The 19,437-nt window shown below is 39.9% G+C and overlaps 1 protein-coding gene across 1 annotated transcript in view; it reads right to left on the bottom strand.

The window, feature by feature from the left end:
* The window catches only part of VPS50 (VPS50, EARP/GARPII complex subunit), an 82,641-nt gene extending 65,197 nt beyond the window's left edge, over positions 1-17,444 (bottom strand). The window contains exons 1-6 of the mRNA XM_017729175.1: positions 17,397-17,444; positions 17,108-17,176; positions 10,846-10,968; positions 10,164-10,235; positions 5,527-5,580; positions 23-93 (exon numbers count right to left, since the gene is read on the bottom strand). Of these exons, the coding sequence (XP_017584664.1) occupies positions 23-93; positions 5,527-5,580; positions 10,164-10,235; positions 10,846-10,968; positions 17,108-17,176; positions 17,397-17,444 (437 nt within the window). The remainder of the gene's footprint in view (positions 1-22; positions 94-5,526; positions 5,581-10,163; positions 10,236-10,845; positions 10,969-17,107; positions 17,177-17,396) is intronic.
* Positions 17,445-19,437: the final 1,993 nt, after the last annotated feature.

The raw sequence follows: 19,437 nt of genomic DNA, 5'->3' as shown, positions 1-19,437 counted from the left end.
TCTCTGCAGTTACTTAAGATACCTTCTTCCATTTGTGCAAATAACCGCTGCTAACTGAAGGCCAGTCTGCAATGATGTAACACGTTCAAGTTCCTACAGAGAGACAACGGGTTAAACAAACATACAAGTTACACACCAGTGAGGACTGATTAGTAGATTTCTCTTGAGATGTTATAATGACTTTGTAAAGTTACTTTATATATTATTTGTTTCATCACACTAAGCACTGCAATGTAACATTAATATAAATGATATTTTAAAATACAGTTCTCTTTTGAAGATATTTGAAATCTGTTTTCATTGCAGTGGGACCCTCTACATTTATATTGCACATTTAGCCTAAGAATTTCTGTACCATTAATGTATTACAACATAATGATCAAAGCTTCAGGGATAGAAGCACAGGGCTTAATTTGCATTAATATGCCAGAGAACAGCAAAACAAAAAAAGCATATTGTGTTTCACACAGCATTTTCTTTTTCAGAAGCACTTGTGTTCTACCAACTAAATAGATGTCACATCATAATGAATGTTAATTGTATCCTGTTGACTTTCAGCTGAAAACTCTTCAGCAGAGGTGACCTGAATTTAGCTTGATTTTGACTAGTGAAGTGCCTAGCATAATCTCAACTCCTTGAAAAAAATAAATGTTTAATATAAGTATTAGGATTTCTTTTGTTAGGAACAGCACTGCAGAAAAGTGTATTCTTTCCCCAGGCTACAGGAAAAAAGATTTTTTGTATATATATATATATTTTTTTTTTTTTTTTTTTAATTCTGCTCATAATTTCAAAACTTATGAAGTGCTTTCCATGAGAAGGGAAATTTTCACTTTGAAAACTAATCTAATTCTAAAAATATGACAAGCAAAAACAAGTTCAAAGTTCAGTTCAGTTTCAGAGCAGCTCCTGGTCAGCCCCCAAATCATTAAGCTGCATCTTCCACCAAAACCTTCTCCTTTATGTTACCAACGTTGCTTTTGTAAAAATGACAGCTTAGTTGCTGATATGCAAAATATCTTAACAAACCAAATTCAAAGATTACTTTCCTCAATACCTACTTCTCTCTAAAAACATACTTATCAAATATCAGAGCTATTCAAAAAGCCATTGTTCCCTTGTTCATGAGGAATTGCATGCAGTAAGGAGCAACTCCACTCCAGTCTTGCCTCTCGCAAAGACTGTAAAATCTCTCCTTTAAACATGACTGGATGGAATGGGAAGAGAGTGCAGTCTAAAGATCCCCAAAGAGGGAGTCCTCTGCCCAGCATTTAGGGCTAAATACAGTTTTTCTGTTCTCAAAAACAATCTTCCACCCACTGGGTGTTCCTAAAGCATGTCTTTCCTCCAAGAACAGAAAACTGTAAATCCCTTATGACGTGTCTGTGCCATGCCTCTTGTGACCACAGGAGTGTATGGTAGACCAGTACTTCATACTAGGCATGGGGTTCAAACCATGATATCCCTAAACTACACTTTGCACAGTGAAAATGGGTCCAGAAGATGTGTTCAGCTGCATTTTTGATTCTTCTAATGATCTGTTAGTGTAGCTGAACACTGAACTGGAGCTGCCATTACAAGTTCACAAAGCACATCAGGAGGTTCATTTCATGAATCAGTGGGAAAGTGAGTCCTATAATGCCCACCAGAAATCTCCGATAAGTCTCCTGACAAGAATAACTCTGTGCAGGCCTGTGCCCGTAAGTAACACTGAAGAATTACTGACATCAGCCACAGATGCATTTAATAAAAGTTTTTATAAGATTTTTACTGGCACAATGGATTTTTAACTGTCCCTTTGGAACATCTGAAAGCACTTCTAGGTATAAAACAGATGCAGCTCACTAAGATGTTGCTGCAGTAAGAATGTTGGAACCCTGGGTTCTGAGAATTTCAGCCTTTCAGTGCTGACAGACAGTGATCCTCAGAAGTACACTGTATTTGACCCGAAACCTTGGGAAAAGCTCCCTAAATTGTGTGATAACACTGAGGTTGTTGCTGTGTAATTAAAACTTATATCACTGGGTGGAATATGTAGAGACGTAAAAAATTAGATTTAGGGGATATAGGTAATATTAGGTTACAATATGGAGGAATTTGGGTGTGGATCTTCTTCTTCCTTTCTCCTTTCTCCTTCTTCTTCACAAATCTAGGGGTTATGCTATTGGGTCAAAAGTCCCTCACTGCAGGACATGAAAAGTTAGTAATTGGATTATAAATAAAAACAAGTTACTTGGTATTTCATAATTGGTTGATTTAGACCTTAAAAAGCCTTGAAAGTTAGAACTCATGGCCATTTTCCACCCTGTTACCTGGGAGGCATACTCCCGTGCAGCTGTATTATAGATAAGCTATAATAAACAACTAAGTCCGAACAAGAATTCTCGGTCTCCTGCATTTTAATTCAAACTCTGAGTAAAAGAACTTGTGAAACAGAAGCAAAGAAGAGAAAAGCAAAAAACAGGAAAATTCATAACTGGTGCCCCATGTGAGGATCGAACTCACGACCTTCAGATTATGAAACTGAACATTACACAGGAAAATGCAAGAACATGTGCCGCAGTTCCACTATGCAGTGAGAGGTTTTCAAACAGAAGCTGCCGGATTCCAAAAAAGCAGCACTCACTCAAAAACATCAACTTCAAACCTGCACAACAGTGAAAAAATACCAGAAGATTTTTATACCATACAATTACCCTTTCTGCCCCTTCTCCACTATCTTGTGAAGACTCAACCAGAGTAGCACTTAGCAGCCTCCTTCTGCAATAGCCTCCCACTTGACTCCTTTAACTAAAACTGAAACAACATTACTGTTACAGCCTTTTTCTTCCACCTGCTATTGCAGGATATGACGCAAGCAACGGTAACTTCTCCCCCCTCCATTTTTCTTTAAACAGCAGCACTCCTTTTACCAGGCAATGTGCCAGAACACAGATGGCAACTTCTCTAAGGCTGGTTGAGCTGGCCATAAGAACAAGAGAACAGAAGAGGACATTGTGACCTCTGGATAAAAGAGGAAAATATTTGCAGCTCCTTGATATCTACCACAGGTTAATAGCCAGAAAGCCATCTTTTTTCTTCCACACTCTCTCCAGCTTCTTGCCCAAAATGAGAACTGCCATAATCACCAGTTTAACAGTGGTGACACATGGTGCTGTACCAACAAAAGTATTCACCACATGATCATTCTCGGACTAACTTTAATCACCATTTTCACTTTGCAGAATTCTCCATGTCGTTTCATGTACTGATCAGATAAGATAAAATCAGGAAGTCCTGACCAAATGTTATAGGGACAGTATGAAGACAAAATGAGTAGGAAAAAAAGCACCTTCCCTTAGAGAACTGTTACAACACCTGTTGCAAATACATTTTGGGAGAAAGAAGAGAAGCCATGCAAATACTCTACAGCAAGCAGCTAAACCAGTTTTGCTTTGTTTTGCTCTTGGAGATCTTTGACATGTTGAGACTCTATTCATTTTCATCTTCAACATGGATGACAGATCAAAGGGGTCTGAGTCGGAGGATCACGACAGCAAGAATGATCAACTCCTAGTCAACCCTCAAATTTTGTAGGATCTGCTCCAGCTGGATCTCTACAAATCTATTTGGCCTGATGGGATTCATTCAAGAATCCTCAAAGAGCTGGCTGAAGTCATTGTAAAACCTCTCTCAATGATTTTTGAGCAGTCCCGGGAATCCAGAGAGGTCCCAGCTGACTGGAAGCTGACAAACATTGTCCCAATTTTCAAGAAGGACAAGGAGAACCCCAAAAACTATGGGCCTGTCAGTCTCACTTCAGTGCCTGGTAAAGTTACGGAGATTATTCTGGGAGGTATTGAAAAACACCTGAAAGACAACGCAGTTACTGGTCACAGCCAGCATGGCTTCATGAGAGCAAAATCCTGCTTGTCAAACCTGATTTCCTTTTATGACAAGGTAATTCACCCAGTTGATCAAGGGAAGCCAGTTGATGTAACCTTTTTGGATTTCAGCAAAGCTTTCAATACTGTCTCATAGTATCCTTCCAGAAAAAATATCCAGCACACAGCTGGATAAACACATCACGTGATGGGTGAGCAACAGGCTCACAGTTCAGGCACAAAGGGTTTAGGCAATGGGGGGACATCAGGCCGGTGTCCTGTCACTAGCGGGGTTCCGCAGGGCTCCATCTTAGGCCCTCGGCTCTTCCACGTCTTCATTAATGACTTGGACACAGGACTGGAAGGGATAGTCAGCAAGTTTGCAGACAACGCAAAATTGGGAGGAGCTGCTGACTCCCTTGAAGGCAGGGAGGCCCTGCAGAGAGACCGTAGAGGACTGGGCAATCACAAACAGGATGAAGTTCAACAAGAGAAAGCACCAGATTCTGCACCTAGGAGGGAGCAACCCTGGATGTAGAGACAGACTGGGGAATGAGAGGCTGGAAAGCAGCCTTGTGGAAAGGGACCTGGGAGTCCTGGTCGATGGCAAGTTGAACGTGGGTCAGCAGTGCCCTGGCAGCCAGGAGGGCCACCCGTGTCCTGGGGGGCATCAGGCACAGCATCACCAGTTGGGCAAGGGAAGGGATTGTCCAGCTCTGCTCTGCACTGGGGCAGCCTCACCTTCAGTGCTGGGGGCAGTTTTGGGAGCCACAATATGAGAAAGACATTAAGAAGCTAAAGAGCATCCAAAGGAGGGCAATGAAGATGGTGAAGAGCCTTGTGGGGAAACTGTATGAGGAGTGGCTGAGGTCACTTGGTCTTTTTAGCCCAGAGGAGACTGAGGAGAGACCTCACTGCAGCCTACAACTTCATCATGAGGGGGAGGAGGAGGGCAGGCACTGATCTCTTCTCTGTGGGGCACAGTGACAGGACCCAAGGGAATGGCCTGAAGTTGTAGCAGGGGAGGTTTAGGTTGGGTATCAGTAAAAGGTTCGTCACCCACAGGGTGGTTGGGCACTAAAACAGGCTCCCCAGGGAAGTGGTCACAGCACCAAGCCTGCCAGAGTTCAGGAAGCATTTGGACAATGCTCTCAGGCACATGGTGTGACTCTTGGGGACAGTTCTGTGCAGGGCCAGGAGCTGGGCTTGGATGATCCTAGTGGGTCCCTTCCAACACAACATATTCTGTGATTCTGTGACTCTCACAACTGCCTGAGATTAGTGGCAGTTAAGTGATCTTACGAAAGGTCACTGCTGCTTTCTCTTATGGACTAAGATGTGAAACCACTCCTAAGCACAGGCACTAAAGCAGCTCCTGTTCCAAGTCCATTATAGGTATTAGCCAAGCCTATGAATTCAAGTCTTCAGAAAGCCTTCTTAAAATGAGCATATGCCAAAACCTTTATCATGTTAAGGACCTTCAACTCAATACACCCTTGGTTTCCACTGCAGAGATAGAGCTTTAGCATACCAAAATAGCTGGTTCCAACCAGGCACTAGCATCCCTACTACAAATAGTACTACCATAACAACACAACTGCAGCATTATAACAGCACAAAATTGAGCAGTTTATTCTTGAAAAGTAACTGTTAGTTATCTTACCTCAACATATGCAGGCTGTTTTTCAAGGATTAAATCTGCAACTTTCTTAGATACCTTAAAAAGAAGAATATTCCATGTGATACATAGCAATCTCAATTAAGTAGGCTATCCCCATACTAAAGTTCTACACGTTTGTGATTATCATTAAATTCTGCATTTTTCAAATGTATTAATAAATATTCCACAACACATTAAAAAAAATCATAAAAATTATGATCAGCTTTCCTTAGAGCCAAGATAAGAAAAATGTTCACAATTCCATCTAGGGATTAGTGGGCATTTTTAGACTACTCACTTAACTCTCTGCTTGTTGAGCAATATGCTAGAATAGCAAATAGAAATAATTTGGGACACTGCAAATGTTTACATTCTGCTCATGCTATTGCTAGAGTACAAATTTAAGTTAATCATACAGCATGGTGTGCTGGCTTGGGCTGGGGTAGTTAATTTTCTCCAAAGAACCTGGTATGGGGCTGTTTTGGACTTGGGCTGAAACCAGTTTTGATAACACAGAGGTGTTTCAGTTGAGCAGCGCCTGCAGAGGATCAATGCCTTTTCTACTCCTCGAACCACCTCGCCTGCAAGTGGGCTGGGGGTGCACAAACTACTGAGAGGGGACATAGCTGAGACAGCTGACCCCAACTGACCCATGGGATACCCCAAACATATGGTGTCATGCTCAGCATATACAGCCGGGGGGAGAAGAAGGAAAGGGAATAATGCTCAAAGTGATGGCATTTGTCTTCACAAATTACTGCTATACAATAGAGCCCTGCTCTCCTGGAGAAGGCTTAACAGCTGCCTGCTCATGAAAAGCAGTGAATTAATTCCTTGTTTTGCTTCACTTGCTTATGTTTCACCTATTTTTCAGCTATTTCTTTTGCATTATCTACCTTTATGTCAACCCATGAGCTTTTTCACTTTTACTCCTCCCATTCTCACCCCTCCCTCCCCCCCGTGGGGAAGTGAGTGAGAGACTGAGTGATACTCCATTGCCATCTAGAGTTAAACCACAACACGTGGAGATCTAAGAGAGCCATGAGGACACCTACCTTTCAGACTGATACTGCATTAAATTAAAACTATGTCAAAATTAATATTCACCCTCTACACATTATACCCTTTCTTTAGAACACAGAATATGTATATTTTAAAATTTTCTCCATTGCTCTGAGTAGAATTCTAAGTAGAATGCTCCTGAAATCTGCTGTCTGTATTGAACTTAAAAACTGGGCATTGCCACCTTAATCAATCTCTTCTGCACAAACACAGAAGCTTAAAAAGAAAACCAACACTACCAGTCTTATAAATGCAAGCTTGAGAATAGTGTATCTAGTTTTGTTTTTCAGCAGGGAATAAAAATACTTAAGAAACAGTTTCAAACATAACAAAGGAATTATCGGTATTGCTCTATATTCTTTTGGGGGAACAATACTCCCAGAAATGAAAATAAAATAAAACTGGCTATGACAGCCAGCCCACAATGCACTACTGGCAAAGAGAAACAAAGAGGTTTTTCTAAACTTGACTATTTAGTCAAACATAGCACAAAGTTGAGCTCTTCAATCAGCATTTCTGTAACAAACTCATATTGGCTCCACCAGCTCCATTCCCATCCTCTGGAAGAGCACTTGCACATAAATGGTCTTCAAAATATTCTGATGTCATCGGCTGGCAATCTTGACAAGGAGCATATAACCAGCTACGCTTTCCTCCTTCCCTAGCAAAAGCAGGCCAGAATCACAAAGCAATTTTAAAACTTTTCAGTTGTTCTTAACCTCATAGGTGTTCTATAACTACTACAGCTTTCCTCTGCAGGACAGCAAAAGAACCACTCCAGAGGGAGGTGGGGTCAGGATAGGATACTATCAGGCCAAATGCTACACAAGCCTACATGACCTTGTGGCTCTTAAGAAATTTTGTTCACTCCACAGTTTATGCACTGTGAAATTTTCACTTTCTTTTTTTCAACATATTCTTCATTCTAGTCCTGTACCTATAAAAAACCTTAGGACATGGATATATCTGCTAGTTATTCAATGCTCTAGTACAAACTTAACTGTTTGATTCTTCACTGTTAAACAATGTTCAAGCAGTACACGTGAATAAAAGATATATTTCATTTTCAGTTCTTACACTCTTTTTGTTTTGCAAGTCCTCAGTTACCCTCAACTAATAACAACCTCAACACTGTCAAGCACTTGCCACAGCCACTTTTTTCCTTTCCCTTAGTGATGCTACTTTTCTTTCTGAGCTTCCAAGCTATTCTCTCAAATATTTTTTTCAGATGAGCAATATTATCCCAAATTACTTCAGTCATCTCCAAACTGTCACACCCCTTTTGGCATCTTCCATACAATTGTGCTAAGTCTTGGAATCCTGAATTGCAACTGCTAGCCAGCACTGAAGGTGACTGTGGTTATCAATGCCTGCCAACAACATTTGCTGAAGAGACAACATATTTTCTCTTTCCTAATCACATCAGTAAAAAATATTTCATCCCCTGATGAAAAAGAAAAAACAATATAGCTAAGGATATTAGATTACTAATTAAAATGAAGTCTAGCAGACATACAACTAAAAAGCCTTTCTAATCCAAATAGTCTGTACCAAGACAATTACAAATTAAAGTTATCATGATACATACATTTAAAAAAGTTTGAGCAAGTTGGGATCCTTCCAGTGGAATGGAAAACTAATGAGCAAACTACAGAAAATAAGAAGTCTATAGTGACCCTGAAAACGAAGGGATGACCAAGATCAGCTGGGCAAAAACAGATGGTAAAAGTCAGCAAGAAGTGGAAGATCAGAGCTCTAGTACCTGTAATTCATGCTCATATAAGTGCTTTGCATTCGAGAAATTTAGAAGTTGCTGTTATCTCCAAACTACTATTGTAAATCCCTATGCCAGCTGTAGATACAGACACTGAAGCGAAAAAGGCAGTATTTAGTTTTTTGCAAAAAGAAAGGTACTGTGTGATATGTCAACAGGCTTCTTGAATCCTCTATCTAATAATCTATTCACCATCAAAATATTTTTAGGACTGAAATAACAACATATAACATCCTGCAGTTTTGTCTTCCAAGAAAGACACTAATGTCCTTTATGGCAGCCAGTACTCTAAACGATCCATCACAAGATAAATGGATAATAACTGAGACAGAAGAACAAAATATGCAACAGTCTCTCACACTCTACCCGAAAATATGACATAAGAATATGAAATACAGCATATCATAAATTTTAGCACCTTGGCACATGCCCAAGGAGGAAATAATTCCTCCCTTACCAGAAACACATTTTGGTGAGATTAAGAAAGAAACAACCAAGGACCAATCCTGACTGGGGGGGATGGTGAGGGAAGAACCAGGCACATGTTTCTTGTCAAGAGTTTTGGCTTTGAGAGTTTTTACCTGTTTTTATTCTAAAAGAAAGACACATCTGGTCACATTTACTGGAAACCTTGTGCTCAGTTCTCTCCCCTATTATTCATTAGCTGCACGCACTTTCCAGTTCAAATGTTTGCAGCCATGCCCTGAAACTGCTGCACCAGTGGCAGCCAGTTTCCGTTCTGCAAGCAAAAACGGCCATGACATTGATAACACGTATTGGGATTATGTAGCATATCTCAGGGAAGTCGTCTCAGTCTTGAGAGCACTTCCTTGCAAAACAAGGTGACCGGCAGATGTCCTCTTAAACTTAAAAAAACGTCACCAACACCACACAAACAAACACAAAAAAACTACTACCTCTCACTCACTTCCAACTTCTTTCCTTATAAATCTTGGTGAGAAACATGGAGTATTCATTTCCTCAACTTCTCATTAATCTTCCACAAAACTTCATAGGTATATTATGGGGAAAAGCAGTCTAAGGCAGAAGGCACTTGCTTTCTATGTACTGTTAACAATGCAACATTCTGGGTTGAACTCACTTCATTTACTTAAAGACATGAATTAGGATTATTACTTCTATTTTACTTGCAGATACTCTCCAAATTCCACAGTTAATAGATTTGTTTCCCATATCATGCTATTCATCTCAAAAGAGCAATGGAACAACAATTAATACATGAATAGAAAATTTTAAAGTCTGCAATGTAACAAGCACCTTTCAAAAGCTGCAACTCCGATTTCTCTTCATTCCTCATAGTGACTACTCGTTACATTTCATTTGGTTTATTACATAGTAACTGTGTATCAATGTTCACTAAAAACCCTTGTAAACAATTAACATATTGGCAAATGAAATGTAAGAGAAAATAGCATCTTCAAAGAGAGAGTATTTAAAACATTTTATGTCTTACATTGCCAGAAATCCCTCAAAAAAATACTACTGAACTATTCAGCACTGTGTTGAACACTGCAAGATAAACATTCAAAAAGTCAAGTTTCTAAAGAAATAGCACATTTGCTCCTTGTTACAATACTTAACACTAAGATTTACTTCCATGATTTCATATGATTATATGATTTGGTGATGATTTTCCACTATAAAGGCACACAACATAATATTAAAAAAACTACTTAATATCTAATGCATTTAAGAAATCAAAATTTTTTCAGTTACACTTCTTGCTAGACTTACAGACAAGACAACAAATTGTGTGAGGGTATGGAGTAAAAACTTTACTTACAGCAGCTTGCTGTTGTTTTAGTTTGTCTCTGTACTCTTCCAGTTCTTGAAGACTAAGTACCGGAGGAAGCCTCTGCATTTAAACAATAAATTAAAATCAGTGATAAATTAAAGAATGTTAACTCACTCAATGTATAAGCTAGGCAATCAGTTTCATTAAAGAAACATTCTTATGGCTTCTGCAATCTAATTTACAGAATTAATCCATTTTTTCAAATGATGGATACTGAAATCAATTAGTGTTGTTATACAACATATGATCATAATTGCCTCATTAAATAATGTCATTACCTCAAAGTTACTTTATTTTATCCCATATATGTATACACACAACCACCCAATCACAGAAATTAGTCTCAGGCAGTTTGCTAAAAAAATACACAAAATATAGAACAGATTTTTTCCTCAGTTCTCTTGACTTTTTCACTATAGTTTAAATTATGAAATGCCTGTTAGCACATCTGATATTAATTCTACCACATTAAAAGAAGAGATGATATACTATATATATATACACCAATACTCTATGCTAGAAGCTCCGTACAACTACAAGATGATGTAGGGGAATACAGTGTTGTATTAATGCAAGATCTAAGAAACAAAAAACGGCTCATTAAAACAAGCATACTTTAGGTCTTCATTTTTGTTAAGCTGCCATTTTTTCTTTTAAGATGACAGCTTACCTCTAACTCATACTTCACAATATCAAAGGAGTCATTGGAAAAATAAACTTCTTCAATGCTGTTAATTATTTCCTGTTGTGCCTGAGGATCAGTTGGTTCTTCATGCAGCTCTCTGAGCTCCTCCTGCACAAAACAAAAAAGAACTTCCAAAATGTAACATTACATCCTAGAAAGAACAATGTTTCAACAAAACAAGCATCTTTCAAAAGCTACTTCCAACATTAGCACAAGAAGCAATGGCAAAAAACCAGAAAGATCAGTACACTGTGGCTTGTACTTCCCATTAGGGAGAGAAAGACATTAAAAACTTTTCAAAAAACATAGTGTAGACTTCAATGTTGCAGCCCACTTAAACACTTCTTCCTCGATACATTTACAGCACCAAGTGCATGTTGAGTCCACAGTTTTTTCCTCCTTAACTTTAGAAATTCTCATAATAAACTAAAAATAAACTGGCAGACTATTTCTCCAGAAGGAGAAAAAAATTGCAAAAAACAAAGCTAATAAAACTTGAACTTTAAAAAACAGAAGAACCCTCTTTGTAAGTGACAAGTAGATAGTGTCACTACAAATGCATAACTTTTCAGCTCAGCCCTCACAATTCACTGAAATACAAGTCATGCCATTAAACACTCGAATTTCTACAGGTAAAACCAGAACAGACCTGCCTTCTTTGAACAAGATTAACAGCTCTCAGATTTTAGCACAGCGGTCTAAGCAGAGATGTGTTGTCAGCTTTCTGAAAGCTAATATTCAAGAGATAAGCATCCCCATCCTTGCTGTCACTATCTCCTCTGCAAGGTCTCTGCAACAATCCAGATGCTTCTGGTGGTTGAAGCAATCCAAGGACTCAGCCTGAACCTCCTATTCCCCTGCTGCACTGCACATTGCAACTAATACTGGCCCTCCCCTGGATGCTGTTCCCTCAAAAAGAATGAAAAATCCTTTATCAAAGACTCGAAAGGGAGAAGTGTTAGAATATTCTTTCATCAAAAAAAAAATTACACGGATCAAATTGCTTGATAATGAAATTAAACTGTGGTGAAGCAATCCAGCAGATTGAAGAGCCCCATAATGACCCTGAGCCTCCCAACAGCGCTGAGTTGTTACTGCGAGGCAAGGCGCTGGTATTTTCACCACAAAGAGGTCAAAGGTTTATTTCACCAGCTAGTGGTATTCGATTTTAGATTAAATGACTGAACAACCACTGACTTGCTTATTTCGCATGTCAGCCGAGGTAAGGTCAATGTGTACGCGTTCCGAGGCAAAGCGACACTTACAATACACAGCAAGGGGCTGTTTCTCTATGCAGTTAGAGGCAGCCAAGGGGTCACAAGTGGACGGTTTGCAAGAACATCAGAGGAGCTGCTGCTCCTCTGAAATACCTCTCACAAGAAAATAAAAGAGGGGGAAAAAAAGGGGAAAAATATAAAGGCGGGGCGGTGAGGAAATAAAAAGCAATGGCTCTGACACAGAGGAAAACGGGTTTCAAGCGTATTTAGCGTCCCCGAGCACCCGCTAGCGACGCCGAAGGAAGGCCTCAGGCCGTGCTCGGGCGCCCCCCGCTGGGCCGCGGGCCAGCCCGCAGCCGGGAGGCTCCGTGCCGCCATGGGGCAGCAAGGAACGGGAGAAAAACCATCGAGGAAGCAGCCGGGAACCGGAGAAAAGCCTCGAGCAGCCACCTTCTCCCTCCCCGTGAAGTTCCAGGCGCCTCCGACCTCCGTCTGAAACGCCTGATGCAGTCACTGCCACCAACGCAATGAGCGCAGCAACCCACCCGCAGCCAGAGGAAGGGCATGGACTGCACCGACAGACCGAGAGAAAGAAGGAAATAATAGTTATATCGTTATATATCTGTATAACTACATATATAACAAAAATAAATAACAATATCAAAGGAAACTGATGCAGTTCTTTAGACAAACTCTTCAAAGGCACGTTTGGATGTGGCCCCGCTCTCAAGCGAGCACACGTCCCCAGCACCAGAGCCACAACGTGGCCCTGCTGAGACCGGGCCAAAGGCTGGGTCAGCTCCGTACCACTGGCGACAGAAGGTGCCAACACAAGTTCGCAGGAAGCTGGCAGGGAAGAGCCTGCAGCTCCACACCGGGACCAAAGAGACACACAGGACTCCAGGCAGGCAGGACTGTCCTGTCAGCTCCAGCCACCCAGCTCACCAGCAGTGACACCTTTCCACCTCACATTTTATTGTGATCATGAGGAACAGAGGAGAGGAGGGCTGGTTAGGGATGAGAGCAAAAAGATTTTTGAAAAATAGTCCCTTCAGAGTCTGTTTCAATTTTTTAACGTATGGTTTTGCGGTTTCCCACATGAGGGTGCATGCATTGGCCGAGGATGCACACATTCAGATTCAATGGCATGCTGCTCTTTCATTAATTTAATTTAAAAAGCAATGGAGCTATTAAATAGCCATATGTTTTAAAACAGAAAAAAAATTATTTCCCTCTAGACTGCTTAACAAATGGTAGCTTTATATTGTACATCCTTCTGTAAATTAGTTTCACATCTTACAGTACATTGAGTTTTAGCTATATGAAACTAAAATTAAAAATTATCCAAGAGAGGCAACAGGGTCCACTGAACCATTGCAAATGGAATAACTGAATTTATCATCTGATATTTGCCTACAAGTTCCTGCATGGCTGTTTCCTGAAAGTAAAAAAGAAAAAAAACTAACCAGAGAAGAAATGCCTAGGATCATTTGAAATTCTGGACTACTGATATCTTGTCATATTGGTGAAATAATATCTCAGTGCGATAGGTCAGTCGTGATTTACATCTGCTAAAAATGCATTATGAAAGCCATTATGGACATATATTCTGGATTTGATGTTGAAGTGACTAGGAAAATTACTAAGAAACCGTTTTATCCTGTCCTGTCTCAGTGTTTCTTGCTAAAACACTACCCAGGAAAATTATTATTAAATATTTATTAAATATTTAAGGTTTTTCTTTACCTTGTTCATTTTTTTCTAGAAAAGCAGTCTAGTTAGAACAACTCTCCGGGATAAATTTTAGCTGCCACATGAATTACAATATCTGACACCAGACTTTTTGCCATGATAACCGGCAGCTTTCAGCACATCATGCTCCAGTAGTTTGAAGTAACCAACATAGGGAAGGCCAATCTACTGAGTCACCACTAAAGGAGGCAACAATTCCTAGCTAAAGTTTATTTGCTGATTCCTTTTCATTTTCCTCATCCTTTCAATTAGATACACAAAAACGATTTTACTATATAGAAATAAGCTCATCGTTTCAGGGGTCTTGGCGAAGGGCCGGGTTAGCTCTGTCTATTTGTACTCAGACACTTTGTAGAAGGAAAGAGAGAAGTTCTATTAAATCCCTCAAGGTATTTTTCCACCTCAAAACCTTTCTAGCTATTGCCATATAAGTATCTTCCTTAAAAAAAAAAAAAGCATTAAAACACATTTAACATTTTATGTTAATTCAGCAATTCCAAGTGCTATTCTGAATAAAAAAACCTATAAAAAATTGCCACAGAGGGAATCTCATGATAATACCCCTGCAGAGAACTTTGCCATTGCTAAACTGAATCAATTAGATACATAGGAGGCCAGGTAGAGCAGCATACTGGCAAGGTGGACCCCACAGTACTCACTTCAATCCACATGTCTAGGTTAATCCACACATTCCGCAGCAGGAACTCTCCAAGCAATAATGGGCCAACACAGCCTTCTAAGATACTGTTTCACAGGCTACTCATTTTTCCAAAGTTTTATTCAACAAGAGGCTTCACCTCCTACCTAAAACTTGTGTCACTTGTGGTACCAATTGTACTTTTTTTTCCCAGTACTTTGGGATCATACTTTCATGGAAAGACACTTTATCCCATCAGGTTACCATTAATGAAACCCACAGCAGCAGGTCTCTCTCATAATGCCACCTAAATAGATCAGTGAAAGACAGCTTCTGGGAAGGAAAAGAAAGAAGGAAAAAGAAGTCTGACAGCTTTGCGTACTCAAAGCCATTGCTAAATAAAACACAGTGCTTGCATCCACACACTTCTCGCATCATTTTGTCTCTCTGTTCTATGGAAAAAGGAGTTTACAGTCTAGAAGCCTGTGGCAACTCCTTGAAATATATTTCAGAAGAGTCATCTCATTGCAGACTCATCTGAAATGTAGTTCAGCAAGTTTTAAATGTCTACCCAGCTATTTCCCAGTGTGTCACACTCCCACACTCTTTGTATGCTGTGTAGCCTGTAGCAGCAAAACCAATATTGCTCTGTTGAATGAAGCATTACTGGTAAGGAGTAGAAGCAAACATCTTGTGCATTCTAGTCACTACCATATAAAAGACTGAGAAGTGAAGACATTGAAAAAAGCTAACTGATACTACACAGAGAAAAAAAAATTAAACAGTTTCTAATCTAGTTAAAAGCTGAAGTTCAGCAACAGCCTGTGCGCTTCTATCCAGAGATTTCCAGGGGCCAAGTCTGTGCTATACTCATTTGGACACAGCCTCCCTCTTTGTCATGAGCCAAAAACACACAAACAAATATGCTGCTGATTTATATCCCTCCATTCTGAAAGTGGATAACACCTGTGTTAAAAGCTAATCCTAAATACCAGGATGAGGGCCATGCTCAACAGATTCAATCAGCAGGTATAGTGCAACATTGTACCACTGTGAAATAAAAGAAGTAGTAAAGCATTTATACATGTATCTGTATACACACATGCAAACACAATCCTTTAATTTTATCTGTATACAAAGATATAGATTATATTTGTCTTATAATCACAGAATATACAGAGTTGGAAGGGACCCACAAGGATCATTAAATCTAACTCCTGGCCCTGCACAGGACCATCCTCAAAATTCACACCATGTGCCTGAGAGCACTGTCCAAACACTTCCTGAGCTCTGTCAGGCTTGGTGCTGTGACCTTTACTCTGGGGAGCTGTTCCAGTGCTCAGCCACCCTTGGGTGAAGAGCCTTTCTCTAGTATCTAACCTAACGTATATATTATATGGTTATGTATTATACTATATTATAACAGTATATATTTAATATAACGACATACACATATATTATATAACTATATATATTTTATACGGCAATATAATATATCTCTATGTATTTTATATAACAATTAATGTATATAAAATCGTATCATATAATGTATAACTATATCTATAAACTTTGCTTTTCTGCCCCACCCCTCCCTCCCCCTTCCCCAGCTAGGAAAGGCAGTACCACAGAGAAGTTTGTGGTATTCCTTATCTTTGATACAAAATACCCAGAACCTCCTTTTGATCTTTCCTTGTCCAGTATGTATAGAGAGTACTAATTAAAAAGCCCTCACTCTACCAAAACAAACATTATACTTCGAAAACAACTTTCCTGATGGAGAGAACAACAAAGCTTATCCATAGAACACAGCCACACCACCACTTAATGCCCTCCTGAAGAGCACTCAGCTACTGCTGGGGAAATAGAAACCCACACAAACTAACAAAGCCACACTTCTATAGCTATTCAAAAAGCATTAAAAAAAGTAAAATTTCAGTGTTATTTACCATGATAAGCTACAAAGTCAAATAATATCTGTATATTGCACATGAGTTGATTATCATCAGAATAAACATAACCTAATTCGAAGTCAACTCACCATTAACCCAACACACTTTAATTCAAGCATGCAAAATACCTACCTCAGCCTTTTGTTACAGAATCTGCTAAACAAAACTGTTACCAGCTTGGGAAACAACAATAACAGAGTGGTTGAAAAAGAATTACAGTTTCCCTGGGCAATCAGGGTATGCCAATAAAGTAAGGTATCTCAGTCAAAAAAGGTATTATGTCCTTCCACAGACAACTTCCTCTTCTAGGTATCATAGAATCATCAAAGAATCATCAAAGAATCATCAAAGAATGATGGAAGGGACCTTAAAGATCATCTAGTTCCAACTCCCCCGTCACAGACACCTTTCACTAGACCCAGGTTGCTCAGAGCTCCATCCAAGCTGGCCTTGAACACGGCCAGGGATGTGGCATCCACAGCTTCTCTGGGAAACCTGTTATATCCAGCCTTGCAGTTCTGATTTGGCTTCTCTACAGACTTTATCACAGACTCAAACTATTATACACTTACTTCCTACTGAGATACCTCCCAATGTGAGTTGGCTGCATGAGACACAACTAAGTGTCATTTAATTATAAAATGAAAAACTAAACCCAAAGAGAGTGGGAGGGAAGGGATGTTGTATCATACCTTAGTAGGAATCCGAAAGCTTTCAATAGGACTGAGGTCATTAACGCTCTCCTGAGGACTTCTTAGACCCTTTAAAAGAATTTTAATAATCAGTCAAGTTTGATTGCTTTATGTATCTTGCAATCAAGTTTTATCTGATGTTGAATAGATATCTACAGGTCCCTTAACACTCTGACATGTAGCTGGAAGGTTAAGACCTCATTCTAGAAACATTTCAGCAGGACCATTGGTATATAAATTCTGCTCCTCAAACATCTAAGCATTTCCAGTTTTATGCTGGAATGTGTACCTTTTCAGTACAGTTCACTGACATTTTCTTTATAAAATTCACTCGCATCCTCCTCTCAATGTCCAGATGTTATCTTAAATTTTAGAATGAGCATGTGTCCAAAAACCATAGCATACTTTGTTCCACTAACTTAATGGTTTAATGGAATCAAATAAATGAATGTCATCTAGTCTATAGCAAGATTATTTTTGCTTGATGGCATATTTTTGTACTTACCATACTCTAGGACTGGCTTTTCCTATACGTAACTGAACTGAAAAGGTTGCATAATCCACATTAGCTGCTTTATATAATTATTACTCCTTAAAGCACAAATAGCCACACAAATAGCATGTATGTTTGTTGAATATCAAATGTATTCACAATTTTCATAGAGAGGTTTGCATTAGAAGGAATCTAGAGATCATCTAGTTCCAAGCCCTGCCATGGGTAGGGACACCTTCCACTAGATCAGGTTGCCCAGGGCCCCATCCAACCTGGCCTTGAAAACTTCCAGGGATGGGGCATCCATAACTTCTCTTGACAACCTGAAACAGCATCTCACCATTTCATGAAGCAATACCACAGAACATCCTGCTGAGCATATTTTCTACCAGCTCCCTAGGCAGAAATGAATCTATACATTCAAGTTTCAGATATGGTTCTGACTGCAGCTTCCCTTGAGACTTCTGGGTGTTCCTGTGAGTCACGAGTTTCAGGCAGACTTCCCTCCTGCTCTTGTGATTGACGTTAACAGTATTTTTCCCAAGCCCCTTTCTGGCCCTTGGTACCTGAATTTCTAAAAGGACCTATGCAAGTACTATGTTAATTTATGGTGAGAAAGTTTGTATTTGTTCTTTGAAACTGACAAAGTGCTGTACATCAGTTTGGTGGTAACTACATCATTTTACAATTGTTTCATCTTCCCAAGATGCAAAACCTCTCCATTTTTGTTTTGATTCTCAGATTTTTTTGCACATCATTTCAAAACATCCTCCCTTTGCAGTTGCCACCATCAAAGGTGACTCACCTCTACACATCACAAATTCAAGGTAAGGAACAAGCAAAGCAACTGCTGCAGCTCCTCATACTTCACACAAAATCTTCCCCAAGTCCTCTCAAAAATATACAGTTCTAGTGGCTTATCTCCAGAAGAAATAAAAGGTTTCACTTAGCAAATGGTAAATGGAACCTTCCCAAGGCCTGAAAATTGCCTAAGTTATATCATTTGCAGACAACATCATCTCCACACTGGGCAGGCTTCCCAGCACTCCTTTTAGTCAAGCTGAAAACGAATCATGTACCCCTCTACTGAAGCGGAACAGAGCATTATTTTGGCAATTTCATTTCCATGTCAGTGTTCATTTTTAAGCCCTGTCTCCTGCATATGCATCACAACTCTGAGGGCATAGTTTTAGAAAATAAAAGTTTCTGACTTTCCCATGTTTTCCTACAACTATCTAGAATATCTGATGCAGTGGGTGACACAAGTGATTTTTTAAGTTCTCCAATTAGACACACAGATAAACAGGCTTCTTTTCAAAGGTATTTGATATATGTGAATGACTGGAATATTCTGCTGATACACTTCCTTAAAAAGAGTCTCAACCTTAGAAGTACTGGTCCAAACGTAGGCTTAGATCTACATAATCGTGCAGACAACTGGTACAAGTGGCATACAGCAGCGGGCTGAAAGACACACACCGAGTGTTCTGGCACACACTCACTATGTGCCCAGCCAAATATGCCCCTGACACCTCCACAGCCTCGCCTTCCTTTGGACCAAAAGCATTTGCTGCCAGACAAAGCCATGTTACAGAACCACAGTCCAGCGCTCAAAATTACATGTCAAAAAAGCAAACTGACACAGGCCGGCCCTGTCATCTTCAACAACGATTTCTCTGTTGTGACACAAGCTACGCGTTGGCACCTGCGCACGCTTCCATTTCTCGGCGTAATGGGAAAAACAAGGTGGATGCGTGTGCAGCAAGAGCTCGCACGCCCCAAGCCTTCCCTCCCCGGGCAGGGCAGAGGGCGATGCCCGCGCACCGGCGGCTCCCCG

Source organism: Corvus brachyrhynchos, unplaced genomic scaffold, assembly GCF_000691975.1.
Source record: "Corvus brachyrhynchos isolate BGI_N302 unplaced genomic scaffold, ASM69197v1 scaffold142, whole genome shotgun sequence".
NCBI classification, from domain to species: Eukaryota; Metazoa; Chordata; class Aves; order Passeriformes; family Corvidae; genus Corvus; species Corvus brachyrhynchos.
This window is presented reverse-complemented; position numbering and strand designations above follow the sequence as displayed.